At 42.9% G+C, this 25,699-nt stretch overlaps 1 protein-coding gene across 12 annotated transcripts; it reads left to right on the top strand.

Annotated features, from left to right (window-relative positions):
* The first annotated feature begins 7,248 nt into the window (after window positions 1-7,248).
* Window positions 7,249-24,890, top strand: ZNF821 (zinc finger protein 821). 12 transcript variants are annotated; one of them, XM_025426730.3, is made up of 10 exons: window positions 7,259-7,516; window positions 8,130-8,192; window positions 9,413-9,500; window positions 10,050-10,122; window positions 10,784-10,900; window positions 18,254-18,379; window positions 21,024-21,169; window positions 21,780-21,884; window positions 23,029-23,195; window positions 23,969-24,890. In XM_025426730.3, the coding sequence occupies exons 5-10, from the start codon at window positions 10,861-10,863 to the stop codon at window positions 24,621-24,623; spliced, it is 1,239 nt and encodes a 412-aa protein (XP_025282515.1). In that variant the 5' UTR covers window positions 7,259-7,516; window positions 8,130-8,192; window positions 9,413-9,500; window positions 10,050-10,122; window positions 10,784-10,860; the 3' UTR covers window positions 24,624-24,890. The 12 variants fall into 12 exon arrangements, with proteins under 12 accessions (XP_025282524.1, XP_025282521.1, XP_048966673.1 ...); XM_025426728.3 differs by lacking the exon at window positions 10,050-10,122; XM_025426739.3 differs by lacking the exons at window positions 10,050-10,122; window positions 23,029-23,195; window positions 23,969-24,890 and adding an exon at window positions 22,483-22,628 and having other exon boundaries at window positions 7,249-7,516.
* The last annotated feature ends 809 nt before the right edge of the window (window positions 24,891-25,699 follow it).

Raw genomic sequence — 25,699 nt, 5'->3', positions numbered from 1 at the left:
TTTAAAAAAAAAACAAAAAACGATTTATTTGAGTTGGGGGGAGGGGCAGAGGGAGAGAATCCCAGACTCTTCACTGAGCACAGAGCTAACTTAGGCTGGATCTCAGGCTGAGATCATGAGCCAAAATCAAGGGTTGGACACTCAACTGACTGAGCCACCCAGGCGCCCCTTGTCTTTTTTCTTTTAAATACATTTAGAAAAGGGAAAGTCTTGGGGCATCTTGGTGGCTCAGTCAGTTAAGTGTCTGACTTTGGCTCAGGTTGTGATCTCAGGGGATCTTTGTGATGAATTTTTGGAATATAGATGAGGTTGGTGGGGTGAGGTCCGGAGCCGAAGACCAAGAAAGAATTCTTGAGACGTCTTTGGTGCAAAATGGTGGTTTTATTAAAGCATGGGGACAGCACCCCTGGGCAGGAAGAGCTGCTGCCCTGGGCCTGTGAAGGGTGGCTGATTATATACCTGGCAGTTGGGAGGGGTTTGAAGATAGAGTACTCTCTAAGGAATTTTGGAAGCAAGGTTTCCAGGACCTTGAGGGGGCTAGTTATTGTTGGGGAAAGGTCACTTATTACCATCTAATAAAACCTGAGTCATGGGGATCTCTGGGTGGCTCAGCAGTTTGGCACCTGCCTTGGGCCCAGGGCGTGATCCTGGAGACCTGGGATTGAGTCCACGTCAGGCTCTGTGCATGGAGCCTGCTTCTCCCTCTGCCTGTGTCTCTGCCTCTCTCTCTCTTTCTGTGTCTCTCATGAAAAAATAAAATCTTAAAAAAAAAAAACAAAAAAACAAAAAAACAAAACCTGAGTCATGAGACCCTTCAGATGTACATCGGTGGGCCATGTGCTTGGGGAATGATTGCCAACATATATCTTGGGGGGATAGAAATAAAGGAATTTTTTTTAAAGATTTTATTTATTTACTCATGAGAGATACAAAGAGAGAAAGGTAGAGACACAGGTAGAGAGAGAAGGAGGCTCCATGCAGGGAGCCCGACGTGGGACTCGATCCCAGGTCTCAAGGATCACCCCCTGGGCTGAAGGCAGCGCTAAGCCACCGAGCTGCCCATGAAGGAAATTTCTAAAGGAATTTTTATATGTTAAGGTAGACTTATAAGATCCTGGGGGTCAGGCTAAGATTGCCTTTTGCCCTTAGCAAAGTATTAACTTCGAGGCAGTTAAGTCCGTAAAGGAATGTCCCTCTGCCTGTTTCAAGAGCTTGTTGGTGTGCTTTGTCCTCAGCTAGTCCTCTGCTCCCCCGTCACTGGGATCCAGCCCTGCATGGGACTCCCAGGCTCCGAGGAGAAATCTGCTTGTTATCCTCCCTCTGCCCCTCCCCCACTAATGTTTTTTCTCTCTCTCTCTCTCATATAAATAAATCTTTTTTAAAAAAGAAAAGGGAAAATCTTGGAAATATAAAATATGGACTATTCTGGACATTTTCATAGACCTATAGAAAAATCAAGAGCATTTTTTAGAGCACCTATGGAATGATTTTTCAGAGAACTTATTAATATCATTAATTAGGGCTATATACAAATATTAAATATTTCCATGGTATTTTTCAGTTTACAAGTTACTTACAAACACATTACCTCAATATAAGTGAGGCTCACAACATTTCTATAAGCAACTGTGGGCCAGAAGTGATTGTTTTTAGAAGAGAAAAGTGAAGCTCGGACCTGTAGTAATCAATCCAAGGTCAACAGGTATAACTACCAGGGTCGGATCTTGACCCAGATCTTGAAACTAGACATTATATACTTTCCATTATCCATAATGACTTGCATCCTAGTTTTACCTCCAATTCCTGTATATTGATTTTATCAACAAATGAAAAATTTGGGCAGCCCTGGTGGCGCAGCGGTTTAGCGCCGCCTGCAGCCCAGGGCGTGATCTGGAGACCCTGGATCGAGTCCCACGTCAGGCTCTCTTCATGGAGCCTGCTTCTCCCTCTGCCTGTGTCTCTGCCTCTCTCTCTCTCTCTCTCTCTGCATCTCTATGAATAAATAAATAAAATCTTAAAAAAAAACAAATGAAAAATTCATTAAATCACAGTTATGATTCTGATTTGGGTTCACATATAAGATCAAAAGAGAGTTCTCAAATCAGATTATTTTCATGGCATTTATCATCATTGTAGTCATCCTAGAAAACTTTATTTTACCTTAAATGGCTCCAAAGGGATGAAAATATAACTATAGATTCTAAATATAAACTTAAAAGTTAAAACAATCTCCTTAAAATATAAGATTCTTATCAAGACTATATGATACTGGCATAAGAATAGACATATAGATCAATGGTATAGAATTGAAAGTCCAGAAATAAACCCATACATTTATGGTCAATTGATACTCAACAAGGATAATAAAACAAGTTAATGGGGGAAAGAATAGACTTTTCAACAAATAATTCTAGAAAAACTGGATATCCACATGCAAAAGAATAAAGTTGAAACTCCCTGTCTCACACTTATGCAAAAATTAACTCAAAATGGATCAGATATTTAAATGTAAGAGGTAAAACTATAAAATTTTTATTTATTTATTTATTTTTTATTTTTTATTTTTTTAAAGATTTTATTTATTCATGATAGTCACAGAGAGAGAGAGAGAGGCAGAGACACAGGCAGAGGGAGAAGCAGGCTCCATGCACCGGGAGCCCGATGTGGGATTCGATCCCGGGTCTCCAGGATCGCGCCCTGGGCCAAAGGCAGGCGCCAAACCGCTGCGCCACCCAGGGATCCCAAACTATAAAATTTTTAGAAGAAAACATGGGTGTAAGTTTTAATGACTGTGGATTAGGAGGTGGTTTCTTAGATATGACACCTAAATCACAAGCAGCCAAAGAAAAAATACACAAGGTGGACTTCATACATAAAAATTTTTAGTGCTTCAAAGGACCCTGTCAATAAGTAAAAAGACAGCCTACACAATGGCAGAAAGTTTTTGGAAGTCACATATCCTAAAAGGGTCTAGTATCAAGAATATTAAAAAACAACAAGCAGCACTGAAAAAACAAATAACCCAACTTAAAAATAGGCAAAGGACTTGAATAATACATCCTTCAAATGGTCAATAATAAGGACCTGAGAAAGTGTTCAACATCCTTAGTCATCAGGGCAAGTCAAAACCACAATAAGTTGTCACTTCACACTCACTACAATGGGTATAGTAAAAAAGAAAAACAATAACAAGTGTAGTCTAGGATGTGGGTAAATTAGAACCCTCCTACATTGCTGGTAGGAATATAAAATTTTGCAAGCACTTTGGGAAACAGTCTGGCAGTTCCTCAAAAAGTTATAGTTACCATATGACCCAGTAATTTCACTCCTAGGTATATACCTGAGAGAATTGAAAACACATGTTCACCCAAAAATTATACATCAGTGTTCATAGCAACATTATTCAGAATAGCCCCAAAGTGGAAGCAACACAAATATCCATCAACTGACAAATGGAAGTAAAATGTATATCCATACCCAGGAGTGTTATTTGGCCAGAAAAAGGAATGAAATATTGAGGCACCTGGCTGGCTCAGTTGGTAGAGCATGTGACTCTTGATCTCTGGGTCACGAGTTAGAGCCCCACATTGAGGGCAGAGTTTACTTTAAAAATAAAAATAATAACAGCAAAGAAAAAGAGGAATGAAGTACTGACACATACTACAACATGGGTGACCTTGAAAATATTATGCCAAGTGAAAGGAACAGACATAAAAGGCCCCATATTGTATGATTCCATTTATGTGAAATGTTCAATAAGCAAATCTGCAGAGACAGAAAGTAGATGAGGCGTTGCCAAGAGCTGGGAGAAGAAAGAGGGGGGAATGGTTGTTAATGAGTATAGGGTTTCTATTTGGGGCAATGAAAATGTTTTGGAATTAGATAATGGTGATGTTGCATGACCTTGTGAATATACTAAAAACCACTGAATTACACACTCTAAAAGAGTGAATTTCAGGGTCTAGCTTGGTTGGTAGAGCAGACTGTTGACTTTGGGGTTGTAAGTTCAAGCCTTGTGTTGGGTATAGAGATTACTTAAAAATAAAATATTTACCAAAAAGAAGAAGAAAAGAAGAAGAAGAAGAAGAAGAAGAAGAAGAAGAAGAAGAAGAAGAAGAAGAAAAGAAGAAGGAGGAGGAGGAGGAGGAGGAGGAAGAGTATGAATTTCATGGTATGTGAATTATATCTTAATAAATTTTTTTTAATTTATGATAGTCACAGAGAGAGAGAGAGAGAGGCAGAGACATAGGCAGAGGGAGAAGCAGGCTCCATGCACCAGGAGCCCGACGTGGGATTCGATCCTGGGTCTCCAGGATAGCGCCCTGGGCCAAAGGCAGGCGCCAAACCGCTGCACCACCCAGGGATCCCATCTTAATAAATTTTTGAATGAAGTTCTTTAAATTATCAATATTGTTGTACTATAAAGCCCTAATGAGGTCATTGTAAGAGCCAGTAAATTTAAAACATATTAGGAAGCTATTTCAAGGAAAAGATTATAGAGTTGAAGTGGCAAAATAATAGCACAACTCTGAGTTGATTGGGAAAGTAGAAATAAAAAATGAAGCTGAAGAAAACCCATGCTTAATAAAAGAGTCTTCTAGATCTACAAGTTTAGGTGAGATCAGAGGAAAAGAAACTAATTCCTTATTTAGTACTTTTCTCCTTATTTGATTATAACCCAGTCACATCACCTCAGAGACACAGGAAGGTTATAGGAATAGCATTATTATGATCCTATTTTATTTGCAGCTCAAGGAGATAGAACAAGCTGCCCAGCTTCATACAGTAACTTAATGATGAAGCCAAGAAATTTCACTGGAGGCTTTCTCCTCGTGTTTTACCTGTTTGCTATTTTCATGTTGAAAATATCATCTATGTCAACTTTCAAGTGACATAATAAAGCTATATTTGCATCCCTCAATCTAAACTCATCAAGAATTATTAAGTATAAAAGCCAATGTTTATTCCAGCTTGCATTATTTTTTCCCAAGTTTTTATTTAAATTCCAGTTAGCTAAGATAGGGTTGTATTAGTTGCAGGTGTAGAATTCAGTGATTCAACACTTAGATAGAACACCTGGTGCATATCACAAGTGCCACACTCCTTAATCCCCACCACATATTAAACACATCATCCTACCCACCTTCCCCCTGGTAACCATCAGTTTCTCCTCTATAGTTAAGAGTTTCTTGGTTTGCCTCTCATTTCATCTGTTTCTTAAATTCCATATGAGTGAAATCATATGGTATTTGTCTTTCACTGACTGACTTACTCTGCTTAGCATAATACTCTCTAGCTCCATCCATGTCATTGTAAATGGCAAGATTTCATTCTTTTTATGGCTGAGTAATATTCCATTAGGTGTGTGGGTATACACACACACACACACACACACACATGCTCTACATCTTCTCTATTCATTCATAAGTTGGTGGATATTTGGGCTCTTTCAATAATTTGGCTATTGTAGATAATGCTGCTGTAAACATTGGGGTGCATGTATTCCTTCAAATTAGTATTTTTGCATCCTTTGGGTAAATGCCTAGTAGTGCAATTTATTCCAGCTTGCATTCTCATACGAATCTGTCTTTTTTTTTTTTTTTTTTACGAATCTGTCTTTTAAAAAATATTTTATTAAAAAAATAAAAATAAAAAATATTTTATTTATTCATGAGAGAAACAGAGAGAGGCAGAGACATAGGCAGAGGGAGAAGCAGGCTCCCTGCGAGAAGCCTGATGCGGGACTGGATCCCAGGACCCAGGACCACGATCTGAGCCATAGGCAGACGCTCAACCGCTGAGCCACCAGGTGCCCCCTATATGAAACTGTCTTAAAAACTTCTACTTAGATGAGAATATTCCATTTTCTGGCTACTTAGGAATTAAAATTTAAAATGAAATTAAAATGTTTCGTTAACTAAAATTAAATAATAACTTCTACCTAAGTATCCCAGCCACAATAAGTGAATGAATGAATGAAGCTGTTTACCACACAATTGTGAAGGACTAAGTTCCTTCAATACAGCCATTCTCTCACATTAAACACAAGACACCTCACTGGAGATTTATGGGAAGAACATTTTGCAAAAGCACTTTAAGCAAATACCAGGACTCGGTTGCTTAAAACAAGGGTCAGCATCTTCATAAGCTCTTCTGCCTTCCTGGGCCCAGGAGTCACAAGGACTAATTGCGTAATGCTATCATATCTTCATTTTACTTAATCCTATGATTGCAGCAACCCAAGAGAGTAGGGGTTAGGGATGATTACATTGTTACCCATTTTACATTTTAGGAAGCAGAGGTTCAGGAATAGAGACTTGCTGCAAGTCACCAGGCCGGTCAGTGGCGGGGCTGGGACCCAAGGCTAGATATCCTATTACCAGATCTCATCTTCTTTTCACTCCATTCCCTACTTCAAGTAAGCTATGTCAGAGGCAGTCTTAGGCATTCTACAAGAAGACAGAGTAAGAGGAAGGAAAGGAAAGTAGTGGGGAAACAGGGATGATGATAAGGGAAGGTGTCTTATTAGGAAATTAGTCTAACCACTTTCAATTGCCCCAAACGCCCCTTAAGTGGTTAACAGTACCAAAGTTACTCTGCTCTGTATCTTCTGCCCCGAGGTCAACAGCTACTGTTATTAGTTAAGAATCATGTTGGAAACTTAAACGCCTTAAAAGAAATCTAAAGATTTTTCTCCTCGGAGATTCTGACAGCGGAACTTGGCCCCTCCCACCAAGGCCTGTGGCCCCTGGGTGTCGGTCACGTTAAATGCCTTGGGGGGGTCGGAAAAAAAAACCCCCACGAAGCGTGCGGGCAGCCAAGGGGAACAGGCTTGGGTTGGGGGGAGACTAAGGTTGGGCTACGGAGAGGGGGAACCTGCGGTGGAGCTGTGGTTGGGGGATGTGGGTTTTGTGGCTGAATTCAAAGGCGGGGTAAGAAACCAGGATCGGAGCTGACTGTCAGGGCGGAGTTCGCAGGTCCAGGAAAGGTGAGGGCAGCGGGGAGGGCAGCGGGGAGGCCGCGGGCGCCGCCGACAGACCCACCGCGGGACGAGGCTGGGTGGTCTCCGCGGCGCGAGGGCGCCCGTGATTGGATGCTCCCTAGGCCCCGCCTCCCAGGCCCCTCTCCCCGAGCCCCGCCCACGCCGCCGGGCGCGCGCCTGGGGAGCGGGGAGGGGGACCGGGCTGGGGGAGGGGGAGGGGGAGAGAGGAGAGGAGAGGCTCGTGCACGCGCCCCGCTCGCTGCGGGTGCGCGAGCAGCGCGCTCCCGCCGCCCGCGTCGCCATCTTTTCCCCCTCCGTCTGTCTGTCTGCCGTTGGCTTTGTCCGTCTGCAGCGCCGCCCCTCGGCTCCCCGCCACCGGCTCGGCTCGAAGCCGCCCTCCGCCTGCCGGGGCCCAGTCCCGAGAGCCCCGGCGCGGCCGGCCCGAGCTGCGGCCCGTGGCCCATTGTCCGGCGGTCCGTCTGTCCGGAGGCGGGGCCCAGGGACGCGGAGCGCCGCGGAGCGCCGAGGCGCCGGGTAAAAAAGACCCCCGTCTCCTTCCCTGCGGGGCTGGGCTGAGGATGCAGGGCCGCCTCGCCCTGCCCCCGGTCGCCGGCTGTCGGTCCTTTTGTCTGTCTGCGTCCGGGAGGGGGCCCGGGCTCGGCCAGGCGCCGCCGCTGCCCCGGCGCCCGCGTCCAGAGGAGAGGCCGGAGCCGCCGGCTCCCCGCGGGCCGCCCCGCAGCCCCCCGGCGGCCTCGGGCGCGGGAGGGGCGGCCGGGTCGGGCAGGGCGGGGCGGGGCTCGGCGCGGCGCGGCGGCCCGGCGTCTGACAGGCGGGGGTGGGGCCGCGCGAGGGGGCGGAGGGCGTGCGAGCGCCGACCCGGTGGCAGCCCCGCGGCGCGGGCCCGCCGAGCGCCTCCTAAATATAGATTTCGGAGAGGACTGTGTGGTCCGAGGGTTGGTCTGGGCCGCCTCGGAACACCTCTGGCTTTTGTCGGGAATTCCGGGGAATCTACCTGTGTCCGTGCCGGGAGAAGCCAAGGGGACCTTCTTGGCCGACGGTGCACATGCTCCAGCCCCGGGCGAGTGGGAACGGGGTGCACAGCGGGGCCGCTGCGTGACCCGCTGCCTTGTCCTCTCCCTTTTGGCAGATACAGATCGCTGGGGTTCAGGCGAGTTTACTTTGCGCCGTGGGAACTGCACCAGAGCTGGAGGTGGGAGTGCACCCTCTTTTCTTAAAGCTTGGATTTCACCTGTTTGGTTTTTTTTCATGCTCAAGTCTGTGGTGTGTTCTGGAAGCTGCAACCTAACACCTGTGGGAGAGCAGGGACAATGTTAAGGGGAGATGTTGCCCCCCACCACCACCCCCGAGGACTCTTAACCTCGTCCTGAAGACAAAGCTCCCTTCCTTTTTACATAGCATCCCTTGTAAGCCTGAATCTCACCGTTTACCTTTCTTCCCCCCCCGTCCCATTTTTTTCTTTTTCTTCCAGATGGTGATGTTCAGGCGGCTCTTCATTTACATTTTTTGTGTTGGTTTCAGATTCGGGCTTGGGAACTGAGGCAGTGTTAAAAGTAAAACCGGATGAGTGATCTTTAGGGCAGTGTGGCTATGAATTTTATTAGCTTTTATTGCCTGTAAGACTATTGTCTGATCTCTTGAGATCTTGCTGTGTAGTCAAGAATGCACTTACATTGCCATTTCTGTATGTATGTATTTTCTTTTTTTATTTTCAAGAGCCCACGACTCCACAGGCTTTCTTTTTTTGAGGGAGAAAAGGGTGCTTCCCCCCGCCCCCTTAATCCCTCAGGTGTGAAGTCCCATTGGGTACCATCTGGTCAGTTCCCCATTCGGCCACTAGGAGGATAGTGAGATGCCGTGGACGCTGCCTATTTAAATATGCAGATGCTCATCTCTGTTTCTGACTTGGAGCTTTAGTATTGAACTGTTGCCTCACCAGGATGATCTGAATTGAGCCTGTCTCAAGTTATTTGCCCTTCTTTCAGTATCTCACAGTTTCAATTTCTGATCTCGATGAAGAGAAAATTTAAAGATTAGTTAATATTTTTCCCTATATAATAGAGAAGTGCAGCTCTGCAAGTTTTAGAAAAAAAATGATAGACAAACTGCAGTTTTATTCAACTTTCTACTTTGTGATTCCCCAGAGTTATAGGAAAAGACTCAAAGTGAATATTCCTTTACTGCTTCCATGAATAAAGTAACTGCTCGGTTAGAAAGAAATGATTTATCCAAACAAAACTTAGGATGGAGAATACATACCATTAGCACTCAGCATACTGCCCTCTAACTAGTTAAAATTGACTTTTACTGTATACATTTGGAGTTGGGTTTTTTGTTGGGTTTTTGTTTTTTGTTGTTGTTGTTGTTGTTGTTTAATTAAAGGTCTGAAAAAGAACTGTGTTTAATATGCAGATATGATAGAAGACTGCCTGAAAGCTGCTTCCTTTGCCACTTCCTGTGGAGGCCTGTCTTTGCCATTTGCGGTTTCTTTCTTCTTTTGGTAAGGGGAGGCAGGATCTGATTACAGGTCTGAGGTCCTTTCTAGCTAGGAGTTAGTTGGCATAACAGGAGAAGAGTCTTCACTAACTGGAGAGCAAAGTATAGTTAGCAATTGCCTCTCTTAGTGCCTCCTAAGGCATTAAACTACTTGCTTATTCAGTGTAAGTACAATTTGAAAAGGCAGGGAACTGGAAGAAAATTTAGAGGGTGACCAGATCCATATTCTTATTTTTGGTAGAAAAGGGAATCTCTCTTTTTTAATTTATCTGTTTATTCACTGTGCCTTTCATAGAAAATTTCACAGTTTTAACTACTAATCCATCTCAGACTCTCTAACAACACTTACTGCTGGGAAAGTCTTTCTTATAAACTAACTGGGAACCTCCATGCTTAAGTATCTGTTCTCCAATTTCAGGGGAGCAGATGCAGGTCTCTGCAGCACTTCTTTTTTTGGGGAGCTTTTCTCTTTGCTCTTCCCACTAATCTCTTTGCTACATAGAGGCTGGATTGAAAGGAGGCACTAAAGTTATTAACTTTGCCACTCTGTTAGCCGGGCCAGACTGATGTTCCACACTGGAGGTTGAATTACTACTCAACAGTATGGAGTGCATCTGACTCTTCTGGTGAGAGCTCATCTTCAACATTGGAAGCCTGATTTGATTTAGTGCCCTGTCATCCACAGTGCCCAGCACTGTGCCGACTTCACTAGATAGGGGCTCTGTTTCCCCTGTTGATTGCATTGATAGACGCCTAAAAGTTTTGCGATGTTTCGTGCCTCACAGAGGTGTGATGCTTTGTCACCTCCAGACAAGGTAACTTTTTGAAAAAAACATCTGGAGGCTCCCGTTTGTTCAGATTGCAGGGCTTGACTTGCAGTGGGCATGGAACATGTGAGCTGCCACCCTCCTTGCCTTCCTTTTGCTTTCTTTTGCATTTATGGGGGTTACCCCTTTGAACCTGCAGTGCTTCTAAAGCTGTTTGCCTGAGTTTTTTGCTTCATTTTCTATCCTATGACCTTGATCATGATCACTTAACAGAATTCTGGATTCCACAGATAGATTTAGAGTGGAATTCTCTAAATCCTTTGAAGGAGTCCCCTCTTAAACTTCTTGGGACCTTGATGTTATGCTAGAAATCTATTCCTTTCCTTTTTTGAATCAATTATTTATAACCGGTGAGTTTTGTATGCTCAATGATTATTTTTAAAAGTCTTTTTAATTTTGTCTACTTTTGTTTATTTTCTGGGAAAAAAGACATGTGCTAACAATATCTTTTTTATTATAGGTCAGCATCCTGCAAGGAGGTAGTAACATATCCAGTTGTGAAACTGGGAAAGGCCAGAGCTCTTGGATTGGGGAAACATGTCCCGTCGGAAACAGACAAATCCGAATAAAGTTCACTGTGAGTACTGGGTTTTGTCTTCTAGAACCTGGGAACATTGAGGGTTGAAATGAAAGAGTAATCTGAATTTAGGTGAAAGGCTCACACTAATTTGTGAAGGAAAAAAGGGCTAAAGAGGTTGAACATGATAGGTTTAAAGTGTGTCTAGTTGCTGGAGGTTTTAGAAATCTGCTTTAGTATGTGCACTTGTTTCATCCTTAGTGTTCACATTTACAAACATTTATAAGATATCTGTACAATGTCTTATGCTAGATGCCAGGGCTGTAAACCAATGTAAGGATATATAAACCGATAATGTAGCCACATACATAAAATAATATCTAAAAACACAAGTAGTATATGCTGAGTATCATATAAGGGTGCTGCAGACTGTGTATACTACAGAAGGTGAAGAAGAGAGTTCCATGGACTGAGGTAGCAGGGAATGCTTCATGGAAGAGGCCCTAGACTGTGAACTTGAACTGGGCCTTAGAAGGTAGGAAGTGAATTTTTAAAAAAGGAAGAAGGAAGAGGTAAAATTAGGTAGGGGAAATGATGTGAGCAAAGATACAAGAAGGAATGCACAGGGGCGCTTGGGTGGCTGAGTCAGTTGAGCTTCTGACTTTTGATTTTGGCTCAGGTCATGATCTCAGGGCCATGGTATTGAGCCCCACATTGGGCTCCATGCTCAGCTCAGGGAGTTGGCTTGGGATTCTCTCTCTCCCCCTCTGCCCCTTACTCTGCTTTACATGCATTCTCTATCTCTCTCTGTCTTCCTCTAAAATAAATAAATAAAATCTTAAAAAAAAAAAAAAAGGAATGCACATATTTAGGGGATAAGGAAACTTTGTATGAAGTAGAAGCTTTATTTGTCCAGATGTCATAGGACATGAGATGAGGTTGGAGATGTTTAACTCTACATTGTAGAGTCCTGAAGGCCAGTCCAAGTTTATAGTTCATACTGTGGGCTATAAGGAAGTACTGACAGTTTTCAAGCAGAGCAAGTGGAGTGACATTTAGAATGCAGTGTTTTAGGACGACAAAGCAGTGTGTGGGATAGATCACACAAGATAAAGACTGGTAACAGGAAAACCAGGTATGCACTATTGCCTTGCATTGTTTCTCAGAAGTTTTCTATATTTGTTTTATTTCATCCATAAGACTGGGTAATTCTAGAGGGCAGAGACTATGTCCCACTCATACTTCCTGCTATTCGTCTCTACTTCTAGCACTGCTTATAGGGGATGTTCAAAAGTGCCTTTTTAAAAAATTTAAAGATTTTATTTATTCATTCATAGAGACACAGAGAGAGAGGCAGAGACACAGGCAGAGGGAGAAGCAGGCTCCATGCAGGGAGCTTGACGTGGGACTCAATCCCAGGTCTCCAGGATCACGCCCTGGGCTGAAGGCGGCGCTAAACCGCTGAGCCACCGGGGCTGCCCTAAATTAACATTAATATATCAAAGCAGATTTGATATAGTTAACCAGTTTCCTATGATCTGGGCAGATAAGCATCTTTACCCAAATATTTAAAAAAGAGCCCAATAGCACCCTATTATTATGGAGGACTAACTAAGGTACAGCAACATCTGCAAGAATTCAGTGGCATAACATATGATAGGTTTTTTCTTGAGGAAAGAACTCTACATATGAGAGGATAGATTGGTCAAGGAGTTAGATAAGAGGATTAAAATTTATTAAAAACGTACTGTATGCCAGGTACTATGTACCTTAACTTACTGGGTAATTTTAAGAGTGAGAAAGATAACAGTAGGAACAGAAGAATCAGGAGAGCTTCAGCATTGTATAGGTTAATGAGTTTAGATTAATACACAATTTTTCAACTTAAGTCCTATAAAAGTTTTATAAGAGAGCAAGTTTGATGCTCCTAGGAGTATAGGTGGATGTGGAAGTCTAAATATAAAGGTGAGTGAGTGGTTTAGGAAGAGTTTAGAAATTGCTGCTATAACAGTGAAATGTAGTTGGCCTGAATGTGAGGATTGTCAAGAGGAATATCTCTGGCCTACGTAATCCAGTACAGAGGTTTAGGAGGATTGTCTTCTCCTCTCTGGTTGAAAATGAGTATTAGGGCAGCCCGGGTGGCTCAGTGGTTTAGCGCCGCCTTCAGCCCGGGGCCTGATCCTGGAGACCCGGAATCAAGTCCCACATCAGGCTCCCTGCATGGAGCCTGCTTCTCCCTCTGCCTGTGTCTCTCATGAATAAATAAATAAAGTCTTAAAAAAAAAAAAAAAAAGAAAATGAGTATTAATTAAAGACATGGATGTGACCCTAAGAAGACAGGGCAGGAAAGGTACTCTCAGTAAGAGATAAGGGGGTCACAGATAAGGCAATCAGAGGAGTTGGACATTTACCTATAAAAGCCACCTGTCCAAAGAGACTTGGTTAGATTTAAGGAGAGTAGGCCTTAAGAGAGTGGCGGAGATGAGGGCATGATCATGATAAGGCCAGAGGAAGCCAGTGGAGGCCTGTATGGCAGACACAGGCAGAAGGAGAAGATGGACAGGGCAGCCTGGGTGGCTCAGCAGTTTAGTGCCACTTTCAGTCCAGGGCCTGATCCTGGAGACCCTGGATCGAGTCTTGTGTCTGGTCGGGCTCCCTACATGGAGCCTGCTTCTCCTTCTGCCTGTGTCTCTGCCTTTTTCTCTCTCTGTGTCTCTCATGAATAAATAAATAAAATCTTAAAAAATAAATAAAAAATAAAACAGAAGGACAAATAGGCCATGGAGAAGAGACTATCATGTATCCACAGTGGCAGAAATAGTTTCCAGAGCAAGTGAACATCATACTGTGGTGGAGTGGGTGGGACTATGAGGACTTTGTGGTAGGGACCATTAGGAGGGCTGTGAACAGAAATGTTTAGCTGTAACTAAAAAGCAGACCCACAGGGAGGTGCTGTTTTCAGTAATGCATTTGGGAAGGGAACTATGGAGGCTTCTCAGGTAATAGACTAAGTCTGACTACCAAAGAAAAGACACTAAGATTCCCTGGTTTCTCAGGACTTTCTACTTATTAACTGTTTGGGGACTGAAGCTGATCCTTCCTTTTTCAAAAAGGCATCTTCTCATTGCCCATGACAATAATGGCAAGTAGGAATAGGTAATTTCAGTCTGCTGGCCACTTGGGTCTCCTCTTCCCTTGCAGTGAAATGGAACCAGTCAAATGTATTGAATTTAATGCTGCTCATCTATTTAAAGTAAATGGAATGGACTGAAGGTCTGGGAGGCAAGAATGTCTGCACAAGTTTTGTTGAAATGTTAAAGCCAATCAGCACTCCAGTAGAGTAATGGCTGAGCTCCATTACATCTGCCTTCTGGGAAGAAGATTGTGGCGTGAAGCTCAAAGCCTGCCGAAAAGAATATATAAAGAATCCCACTGCTGTAGCCTGGCAGCATGTGTCACATCCACTTTAAAAGCCGACAGGCAGGCTGCACTGGCAGTTACTCAGCTTTCCTCAGGACTGCCTCTGTATCTAAATTACCATAATGATCTCTCCTTTCCTCAGAAACATCCAGAAATATTTCTGTAGTTTCCTTAGTTCATTAACAGATTTGACACAGAGCTTTCTGAATAAAAAGCCCAGAATTGTTAGTCTCGGAGAAACTGCTGATGGGCTTTTAGATCTCACCTCCTCCTGAGTAAAAGTTTCTGTCAACTGTTTCTAGAGAGGTTGAAAATAGAGTCCCTTGTATACTCTCATTTGGTGTGTTTATGCTAAGCAAACCACTAAAAACCTTAAGGCACTTTTGTTTTCAGATTGCAAAGTACAAACAAGACTAAAAATTTTGAACTCCAATACAAGCTTCTTGGCTTTTACAGAGGAATAGGAAAAAAAGCCTTTAAAGTTCCTTCTCTTCAAAAAGCACAACTTGTTTTGTCCTTGTTCGTTCTGTCAGCATCCTTGTGAGGTAAATGGCTGTGTTCCCAGCATGTGGTAGCACCTTGGGTTACAGATACTGTCAGCTGGAATGGAATCCTAAGGTTCTCATTCCCAAGACTAGCTCACTTTTTTCTGAATTCGACATCTGGTCTTTTAGAATTTTTTTTCAGATGCTTTGCTTTACTTAACTTCAGTCAGCCAGAAATTGCATTTATTTAATTGCACCAAGGACTTAAAGCAGAGAATTGTAAGATCTTTGCCTTTCTAGTAACTTTCATCCCGGGCTTTTCATCTGTTCTACAGACTTGGTTGGATGGCCTTGTTCTTGTCTGAGAAACAGTCAAATCAGACAAATAGTATCTTGATTTTATACCAAAAAGAAAAAAAAGAGGTGGCACCTTCCTTTTTACTGTAGAGCTTAGATGACTTGTTCTTAGCTATTAATAGATAAATAAATACCCATGTTAAATAAGATGGTTGCCCTACATTAATATCTAGAGACCTGAGGGTTTTTTTTAACCTACTACAATAGTCTCAAGATAGAAGGAAAATAATAATTCTGCATTATAAAAGCAGGCAATTATATAACACTTCTTAAGCACCAGTATCTCTATGGATCACATTTGACTTGAGTTACTATGACATACTTTTAGGTATGTAAAAGGTATCACCACTTTCAGTATCATAGCGCAAAATATCACTGTCCTTTTACGAGAGGATAGTTCTGGACAGTGGGATTTGGAACTTAGGTAAATAGTGATTACTGGAAGATCATTCACATATCTTCTCCTGAGATATGCCAAAATCACTTTTTTAAAGATTTTTATATATTTTGCTTTATACTGATGTTTAAGATAGGAATAGCCCTGAGGAATGAATTTTACTTTACCCTTTTTCCCAAGTGAGGAATAGAACCAAATATAAGAGCACAGCTTTTCTTTCCATACTGACAAAAAGGAATAACAGAATTAATTTATTCCAACTATCCTAAGTGGGATTGCCAGCAAAAGTCCCAGATAGGGCCATCATATGGAATAGACTCTCCTCTGTTCTGTGAAGGCCTAAATATCTAGACAATATCAATAGACTAAAAATTTGAGCTCAAGTTGGTACATCTAAACTGAATTACTAGTTGATCTTGAAAAGCATTTATTCTTTTAGAGGCCCTTCTACTAATCTAATGGTAATTACCTATTAAGGGAAAAAAAAGTATTCTTCACGCATTATAAACCTAGGTTGTTTCTTTAGAGATGAGAAGTGTCATTGATGAGAATGGTCTGCCCCTTGATAATTATCTGCTGGTATATAACATGTTCCTTAGTGCCATTTCTGCCCATGGTTTCTAGGTCTGAAAGCATGCATCTACCCAGAAGAACTCCATAACTAGTGCAGTTGGCCATGGTCTTGTGGTTACAGTGCAACCACCATGAAGAAAAATATTTTCCTTCTGCAAAGAGGATAAGGAGGTGCTTATAACAGCATTCATGTTTTGCTTTCCTTAGCAGTAATTTATATCCAGCTTGTGATTGTGATATTTTGAAAATGAATTTAAAGCAGCTTATTTTTCTTTTACTTGAGGGTTGTGTGGCTAGAAGTTCACTTGAACTCACCACCTCTCCTCCCACTCACATTATCAATCAGAGTAGCCCCGGGGTTAGTCTCACCTCAGCATGGTAACTCATCACAGGGTATCAGAACCATCCAAATGATGGGCCCCTTTGTCATTTACTGGCCCTGAGAATAGTATTTTGGTATTTGAAGTGTAGCATGAGTTACTTATGGTATGATGGTAATATTATCGCTAGGACCAGAGCCATTCTTCTCACACAGAGACAAGCATTTGTTTTCAGCAAAACTACTCTGATGAACCATCTAACCTGCTTACATCTCTCTTAGCAGTTTAAAAATATGGATATTAGAGCTGTACAGACCTGGTTCGAATACTTTGCTCTACTATAAACTTTAGTTTTCTCTTAAGTAAAATATGGGTAGGAATACCTACCACATAGAGTTTGGCAGAGAATTAAGATAAAAACTATAAAGCACTTAACATAGAGCCTGGAACTAGGACATACCAAATAGTAGTTATTATTAGTGTTTAGCACTTAGGATATGGACGCTCACTGAATTTTTGCCGAATAAATGCCTAAGTGAATCACATGAAGTCTGCTTCACATCAGTTCTTTCATTGCCTGACAACGATAGCACAGGTCAACTGACCATTTCTCCTACCTCATTGTATCCTGTCTTGGAACCCGAGCCTGTTTACTTTCCTTTCTCTCCAGTAAGAAAGTGCCTGGCCTATTGTCAGACATTTCACGAGGGCTGTTTATTATTCTCTCTTGGTGGCTGGAGAATGGGGACTGTAGTTTCCACTCTGACTGAGATAATGGAAACCTCTAGAAACTCAATTCTTTTTTCTCTTTATGCCGGCCTTTTGGAAATAAAAGAGTACTTAAATGTTAACTCTTCAGTAACCACACAGATTGTAGGCAGAGTTCATCGAAAGTAAATGCAGGGACACCTGGGTGGCTCAGCTGTTGAGCAGCTGCCTTTGGCTCAGGGCGTGATCCTGGAATCCGGGACTGAGTCCCACATCGGGCTCCCTGTGAAGAGCCTGCTTCTCCCTCTGCCTATGTCTCTGCCTCTCTCTCTCTGTGTCTCTCATGAATAAATAAATAAATTAAGAAAAAAAAAAGTAAATGCATACTCAAGGACAGGTCCAGGGCTTTTGGATATTTCATACAAGAAAAGAAGAAAGAAAAAAGACCACATTGACCAAGGAGACTAGATAAAATATTATTTTTTGTTAATTAGTTGGTGTGGTTCAGGAAGTTCATTCCTCAGCAAAAATGAGTTCATATATTATCTGTTCTTTTAATTTATTATTCAAGCAGTTGTTGATTTGCTTGTGGTTAATTCTGATAGACATAGGAGAAGCAAGGAAGAACTTCCAAACCATGTCTTGAAAGGAGGGTGGCTGAAAGATGAGATTAGAGAGATTGTTGTTTGGAAGGATTATTCGAAGCACATGTTTATAGTCAGAGATAGACACTGAGTCAGGGCCATAATGTTAGTACACTAAGATTCAGAGATTGTGCCCAGATATGTTGCCCTTTTTATCATCCTATCACTTTGCCTCTTCTGCCTCTCTCACCAATCCTGATGGAAGGTTATAAATGGAATTGAGATTCTGAATCTAAATTTGTAAAGTAGCAATTGATAACCTTTTGAAAGGACTCAAGATTAGGAGGATTTAAGCAAGTTATACTTTCTAGAGCATCTGGCTTACTACCTAGGAAGAGTAGCCATGCCCAGAAATTCTAGGAAGCAGCAAGCTGACTTAGAGATGAATGACCCCACCATAGGGTACCTGCCTGTCTCCTACCTTTGAATGGTCTGACTTTTCAACCAGCTTGCCTGGGGATTTATGCTGCCCAGCTGGTGGCCTGACTATTTTTCCTTGTGACCACCAGGGGATCAAGTATTTGCTGGGCTAGAAGAGCAAGCCCGCCAGGCGATGATGAAAACTGATTTTCCTGGAGACCTTGGCAGTCAGCGACAAGCTATCCAACAACTAAGAGATCAGGACTCCAGTAGCAGTGAGTTCTGCACCTTCTGGTAATGACTCAGGGCAATGGGAGAAGAATTATCAGAGTGTGTGTGCTCTGGGGATTGTGCATGGGGGTTGGGAGGAAGATATGAAGATTTGTGGATCCTCAGTGTTTCCAAAGGTGCTCTAAGTTATATGAGCATATGCTTATCCAGAGAGAGGACAGGTTTGGCATTATTTTTTTTTAACCCATGGACTGCAGTAGTTGGTGCAGTACCATATACAGACAGGTTTGTGATGACTGTGATAGGTGCATAGGGATAATTAGTACTCAACCTGTCCCTGGGTTAGGCCAAATGAAAAGAAGAGAATCTCTGTCTCCTACAGTCTGTATACTCACAACAAAATGTAAGAGTGGCATTAATGAAACTTTTGCCTGAGTACCCAGTTTAATGTTACACAAGAAGATTTGCTTACTGATGAGATTATGCATCATATAAAATGCTAAAGTCAGAGCACCTGACTGGCTCACTCGGTAGAACAGGTGACTCTTAATCTTGGAGTCAAGAGTTTGACCCCCAGTGGGTGTAGACATTAAAAAAATAAATTTTTTAAAAAAGGAAATAAAATGCTAAAGCCAAGGTCTTCCCACACCAAGTCCTAAGAAAATTCTGGAAAGAGATGGAAAAAACAGTGGCTGGTAACTAGCTGAACTTCATGGATCATCTGCCCCATGACCTGCCTGAACAAATATATTTGAGATGTATTATTTCCTAGGATGATTTCCATACCTTACTAATCATATCCATCTGATATTGGTTGGTATTACTGTCAATTCAGAGTGACATTTTTTATTTTTCTCCACATTTGGGGTTGAAGAATAACAAAGAGGGAAAGAGTTCAGCAGCCTTCTAGGAATCATAGTTTCCACTCAAACTAATAATTTAGCAACAAAAAACCAACAATAATTTAGCATCTAATTGCTTAGGTACAGAAAAATGAAACCAAAGATTTCTAGAAAACCTGTGGGAACCACCAGCTTGAGTAACAGGTTAGGAACAGCAACATCTATAAAGTCTAATAGGTTTCCATTCTGGAAAAGCTGCATCATCCTTCTAGAAGACATACTTACTTTTTAAAAATATTTTTAGTAGAGAGCTATGTTTGGATTTTTGATCAGTCATGTAATGTGTTTGATACAATGTTGTCTTAGATTAAGTTTACAAATATTCCAGATAAACTGGTGAGAAAATATGGTATGATTTAATCTGTTCCAATCTTTCATTATTGAGATGAATTCAGATGAAAGCTTTGGGCTAGGGAATAAGGCATACATACCATAGATGTTCCAGGGCCCAAATCCAGTCCACCAGGCTGGTGGAATATTTAATAGGAACACACGTAACTACTAGCAGATGATCTGGTTAGATTTTTCTTTGAAGAGAAGGAATGTAATCAGTTTTGCCCAGATAATGGTGGATTTAAACATTACATAGGGATAGCAGAGAGAAGACAAGCACTGTTAGCTAGGGAAGCTGAGTCTCACAGGTGCAAGTCTACCTTGTATTTCTCTTGCTCACAGTCCGGCCCAGGAATCCAGGATCTAAGTGTGGTTGGGATGGGACTGGGGTCTCACAGCTTTCCTAGGCTTTGCTTCTTCTTGTGATCTTCAAGATACTAGCACTTCTTTTTTTCCTTTTCAGAAAAAACTCCTTTTTTTTGTAATGTAAACTGTAGCGTTTAAAAAATTCCCCCCCCCCCATTTTATAAGTAATAGGGGAAAACATCAGCCCACAAAATCCTTGCAGATCCCCCAGCCACAGGCAGACCTCCCCATAGCCACATCCTAGCCCCTAAATGAAAGCAAACTCAAATCTTTAGTCACTAGAAATTAGATTTCATCCTATAGAATGGCTTGTTCCCCTCCACTTAATGCAGTCAGTTATCTGTCAGATAATCCAGAGAACCAACAGAAACAATGGATTTATTTAGCCTAGAATTCCGAGTTACTAGTGGAGTAAGAGCACACTGAGTCAGGTAGCACAACAAATGGCCTAAGGTGGTTTGCTGTACTCTTTTTACCACCGGACTGAACAAGCTTTTCCCTAGAGGGTGACATCATTTTTAACTAATTAACTACTGCCTCCTTTATAAATAAGAGGAAGGAAAAACTTGCTGGTTTTTCTCTAAGTGTGCCTTAGGGTTTGTTGGGAGAGAAAAGATTAGTGGGACTCAGAATATAATAGTATATGTGATACCATGGAAAAATTGTGCAGGGGGTTATGGAGAAAATTAAGTAATAAAATCACTGAGAAATGTGGGTAAGTCAGAGGTGGTGTGTTGTGGGAATGAGCATGGTGTGAGATACATGGAGGTGTGATTTCAAGTATGAGATATTTGGAAATTGTGTGTAAGAAGAATTACTTTTATGATAATATAAGGGTCCAATAACTATCTTCTAATGCAGTTTTGCCTCAGATTTTCTCTGTAGTATAAATGACATTATAAACAATAGCTATAGCTCTTCCACTTAACATGATTTGTACCCAACTATATAATCTTTACATTGATACCTACTCTATTATGGAAGATCTGAAAATGTTTTCCATTATAGCTACAAACCCTAAGGTGGAAAGCAACTCAAGATGTATTCATGCAAAAATCAGAACAAGTGACCAATTTGTATGTTCCAGGTGACAGTGAGGGTGATGAAGAGGAGACCACACAAGATGAAGTCTCTTCCCACACATCAGAGGAAGATGGAGGGGTGGTCAAAGTGGAGAAAGAGTTAGAAAATACGGAGCAGCCTGTTGGTGGGAATGAAGTGCCAGAGCATGAGGCAAGTGACAACGGCTCCCAAGCCCAGGAGGCTTGAGCCACAGTAATGGTCTTGCCTCTGGTGGCCTCCTGGGCCTTCATGTGAAGCCTGTCTTCCTTCACAGCTCCATTTATCCAAACCTCACACACAACTCCCAACAAACCAGCTTTCCTATTTACCCATATATCACTAACCCTAGCATGGCCTCCCTACTTCTTTCCAGACAGAACATCACTTTTGCAAGACTATCAGCCAACTTCCTGAAGTCTACTCTTGCAAATATAAGTTAGAGTGTTACCTGAGGTGCTCTCTTCTCTTTAAATTGTTTCCTGAGGATTCCTGCAAGAAGCACAGCAGGAGGGAAGCTAATCCTGAGAGGGGGTAAAATAGATCAGTTCTCCCTGGGGCAGCCCCTATGTCCTCAGGGCAGGAAGTCTTGAAGAAAATGAAGATAGGAGCAAATGTGATTCCCTTTCCCTATTACTTTTCCCTTTGGCCCATAATAGGAACCTAAGGATAACATGTGATATCAGGTTGTGTTCCTTTTAACAGGATACCCTGTTAAAAGAAGTAGGGGCAGGGCAAAGAGTGGTAAACAGTGTTAATGAATTGCCTGCTTGTTGAATTGCAGGTCACGGGGAACTTGAATTCTGACCCCTTACTTGGAATCTGCCAGTGTCCTCTCTGCCAGCTAGACTGTGGGAGTCGGGAGCAGCTGATTGCTCATGTGTACCAGGTATGGGCTGGGGAGCCACACACTCCAGAACATGAATGCCAGCAGCTTGTTTAGCTTTTGCTTCCAGCTCCCAGGGGAACCTTGGATTGTGGCTTCCAGTAAGACTCCACTCTAGTCCCCAGAATGTTTTAGAGAATAAGTGGGATATGTTGGGTAAAGCTGTTCTGGGTTCCCAAGCAGATGCACTATGAAAATTAAGTATTTTTTTTTCAAAGTTACTTAATGTTTTCTTTTCTTTCTTTCTTTTTAAGAGAGGGGGTGGGGGAGGAGCAGAGGACAAGAGAGAATCCTAAGCAAGGCTCCACTCCTAGCAATGGAGCCCAACTCCAGGGGGGTTGGATTCAGTCTCACAACCCCGAGATCATGACCTGAGGCCAAGATCAAGAGTCAAGCCCTTAACCAACTGAGCCACCTAGATGCCCTAATGCATATTTTAAATAGTGAAATAGAAACTAACATCTGTTAAAAATGAGGGCTTTGTTTTAAAGAAGAAATAATGAGTTAACATAAAAGTTTCTATGATACTAGAAAAAGTATAAATGAGGGGATCAGAAAAACACAAATTTTTGTGCTCTTTTTGCCCCTGATCCAATTGCAGAGCACCTGTGTCTTGTGATCTATATTAGAAAGGCATTAGCACACATGCAGCCTGGGTTTTACCATAATGATAGTTGATACGTGAAAAGAGGCCTTTCTTTAGAAGATTGTTTTTAAAAGATTGAAGAAAAGACAGGACAAAATGCTTTTGGATACCAGTCTTCCCAGCCAGCTTCTGCAGTTGGCCTTCACTGCTCCCTTGACAGACACCTGTGAGGTAAGCAGATAGAAATTATCCCAGGCATGAATTCTTCACAGGTTTTGAAGAGGGCTCTGGCTCTGGCGCCTTATTGTTCACCAAGCCAGCCACATGTTCCAGAATATAGTCAAAACTCAAACTAATGAAATCTGAAACCATAATCTGAATGGTCTGGCCCTTCTGAAGGCCTGTTAACACAAGAGACTTCCAGGTGCTAAGCAAGGAGCATACTTGCAAATCCCTTGTCTGAGACTAAGGAAAGGGGATTTTCCCAGAAAGCAGTTTCTGAGTGGGCATAGATTATATTAAAAGTAGCATGAGTTTACAGATTAAGGCTCTGTTTTACAGCACACTGCAGCAGTGGTGAGCGCCAAGAGCTACATGTGTCCTGTCTGTGGCCGGGCCCTAAGCTCCCCAGGGTCATTGGGTCGTCACCTCCTAATCCACTCGGAAGACCAGAGGTCTAACTGTGCTGTGTGTGGAGCCCGTTTTACCAGCCATGCCACATTTAACAGGTTAGCTGGTTACCTAACCCTCTTGCTCTGGGAACAAATTATTGGGTATGGGTTCTGCTTTCCCAAATCAAGAGAAAAGCTAGAAATAGGTAATGCAAAGGCAACTGACTCTTTGGAAATACAAGTGATAAAGCTAGTAAATATGTCCATTTTATTAGTTATCCCCAAAGAGAGATGAATTCTCTTTGAATCCTGTCCATTTCTTTACCCTGAAAATATTCTTATTTTCATCTAGAAAGAGATGGTTGGGCGGCAGGGGGAGTCCAATAACATTCATGATAAAGCTTGGGGAAAGAAGTTACAGGGTGCTGAGAGGCCCCTGATGTGAGGACATAGTCTGTACTGTGTCCCAGAAGACTGGAAGTATGTGAATTGTGTCCTAGTTCCATTTGCCTGGGGTACTCTACAGAGTTGGCCAGGGCAGGAGGGGTTGAGCCAGTGGACTCCCTTACAGGCAAGCTTCCATCTCAAGAAGGACTGCCCTACACAGCTCTTACAAACACCATCAGCCAGCTGGAATGAAAACTGCACATTTGTGGGGGATATCTGGCATTTCGCTCAGTCTCTACCTCAAGGAAGGCTTTAAAACTTGGTAGACCCCCTAGCTCAGAGAAGGTGCTGGGTAGGAGAGATAGGAGAGGTCTCTCAAGTACTCAAATCTGACCCCTAGTGGTGAACTTGGAGCAACTGGCCTGATAGGACCAGCGTGAGTCTGAGCTGGATACTTGAGCCTTTCTAGGAGACACTAACCATCCAAAATTTTTGTATTCCAGTGAGAAACTCCCTGAAGTACTTAACATGGAATCCCTACCCCCAGCCCATAGTGAGGGCCCCTCCAGTGCTGAGGGGAAGGACATTGCCTTTAGTCCTCCAGTGTACCCTGCTGGAATTCTGCTTGTGTGCAACAATTGTGCTGCCTACCGAAAGCTACTGGAAGCACAGACCCCCAGTGTTCGCAAGTGGGCCCTACGCCGACAGAATGAGCCTTTGGAGGTTCGGCTGCAGCGGCTGGAACGAGAGCGCACAGCCAAGAAAAGTCGGCGGGACAATGAGACCCCAGAGGAGCGGGAAGTAAGGCGAATGAGGGACCGTGAAGCCAAGCGCCTGCAGCGCATGCAGGAGACAGATGAGCAGCGAGCACGCCGGCTGCAGCGGGATCGGGAGGCTATGAGGCTGAAGCGGGCCAATGAAACCCCAGAAAAGAGGCAGGCCCGGCTCATCCGGGAGCGGGAAGCCAAGCGGCTCAAGAGGAGGCTGGAGAAAATGGACATGATGTTACGAGCCCAGTTTGGCCAGGACCCTTCTGCCATGGCGGCCTTAGCAGCCGAAATGAACTTCTTCCAGCTACCTGTGAGTGGGGTGGAGTTGGACAGCCAGCTCCTGGGCAAGATGGCCTTTGAAGAGCAGAACAGCAGCTCTCTGCACTGAACCCACCTGCCCTCCCACTCACCCAGGGCCCTGTCCTTACTGCCAGAGGCAGGCCTGGGTGTGTTGCAGGTGGACCTAAACACTTCTTGCATGTGGGAGCAGGATGATGGGGTCAGCAGCAAGCCAGCTTAAGGCAGCTCTGGACAAGGGAGTAGGCACTCCAGAGACCTGGACTCCCAGCCCACTGCTGCAGGGCATGCTTATAGGACTGTGGGGCCTAGTGCGGCCCATGGAGTTGTGAGGGCAAATAAATTAATTTTATCTTTACTGGCCTTTTTCTGCTTTCCTCTCCATTTTATTCTAGCAAATGAAGTGATCTAGGAGAGACCTGGGTAGAAATTTTAGGCAGGGCCTTCTAGTGGATTGTTTTCTGAAGAGAAGGTGCTCCTTATTTAGGTGGCCCAGAGATCCCATGTTTGGGCCTTTACAAGTTGATGAGGCATAAGTATGACATTAAGGAACCAATGCTGACTTTGTGAGGGTCCATTCCCACAACCCTAACGAAGATCGTCTCTGATCCCAAAGGCCATTTAAACCTAGCTTTTTCCAAATGCAGAAGTAGACATCTAGCCTTCCCTCCTAACTGGCATTTTCTAAAGAGATATGGTATTTAAGCTAGTTCCTGGCTACTTTTCCTGGCAGATTTCAGTTTGTCAAACTTTAAAAATTTTATCCTAGACAGAAGTCACGTTCATTCAGGAATATGTTCATAGAAATAGCTCTAATATTAAGGTCTATAGCACCAAGGAACTCTTGTTTGAGAGAAGAGATGATCCATTTTTTAATTTTTTTCCCCAGAGCCAAAGTAGGATAAAACCCATTGAGAAAAATCCAGAATTAAAGTGAGATGAGAGCCCAAGTTGACAGTGGTCAAAGCCAGAGCAAAATGACCAGTTTGTATGTCTGCCAAACCAAGGAGGAGACAAGAGCTGAGGTCATTTCTAAAAAGTGTCTGTGATGGTACAGAACAAGTACAGAACTTTCCTTAGCCTGCACCAAAGGTTGTGTACAGTTTAGATAATTATAGATCTTGAGGTCCAGAAGGAAGTGCCCTAGTTAAGTTGTAGCCAGAAAAA

This window comes from Canis lupus, chromosome 5 (genome assembly GCF_003254725.2).
Source record: "Canis lupus dingo isolate Sandy chromosome 5, ASM325472v2, whole genome shotgun sequence".
Lineage (NCBI taxonomy): Eukaryota > Metazoa > Chordata > Mammalia > Carnivora > Canidae > Canis > Canis lupus.
This window is presented reverse-complemented; position numbering and strand designations above follow the sequence as displayed.

Coding starts and splice junctions, on each gene's coding strand:
- ZNF821 (XM_025426734.3), top strand. CDS start 10,861: ATGTCCCGTCGGAAACAGACAAATCCGAATAAAGTTCACT. Junction 10,901..18,253: donor AAATCCGAATAAAGTTCACT/GTGAGTACTGGG, acceptor TGTGACCACCAG/GGGATCAAGTATTTGCTGGG. Junction 21,885..23,028: donor TGATTGCTCATGTGTACCAG/GTATGGGCTGGG, acceptor TCTGTTTTACAG/CACACTGCAGCAGTGGTGAG.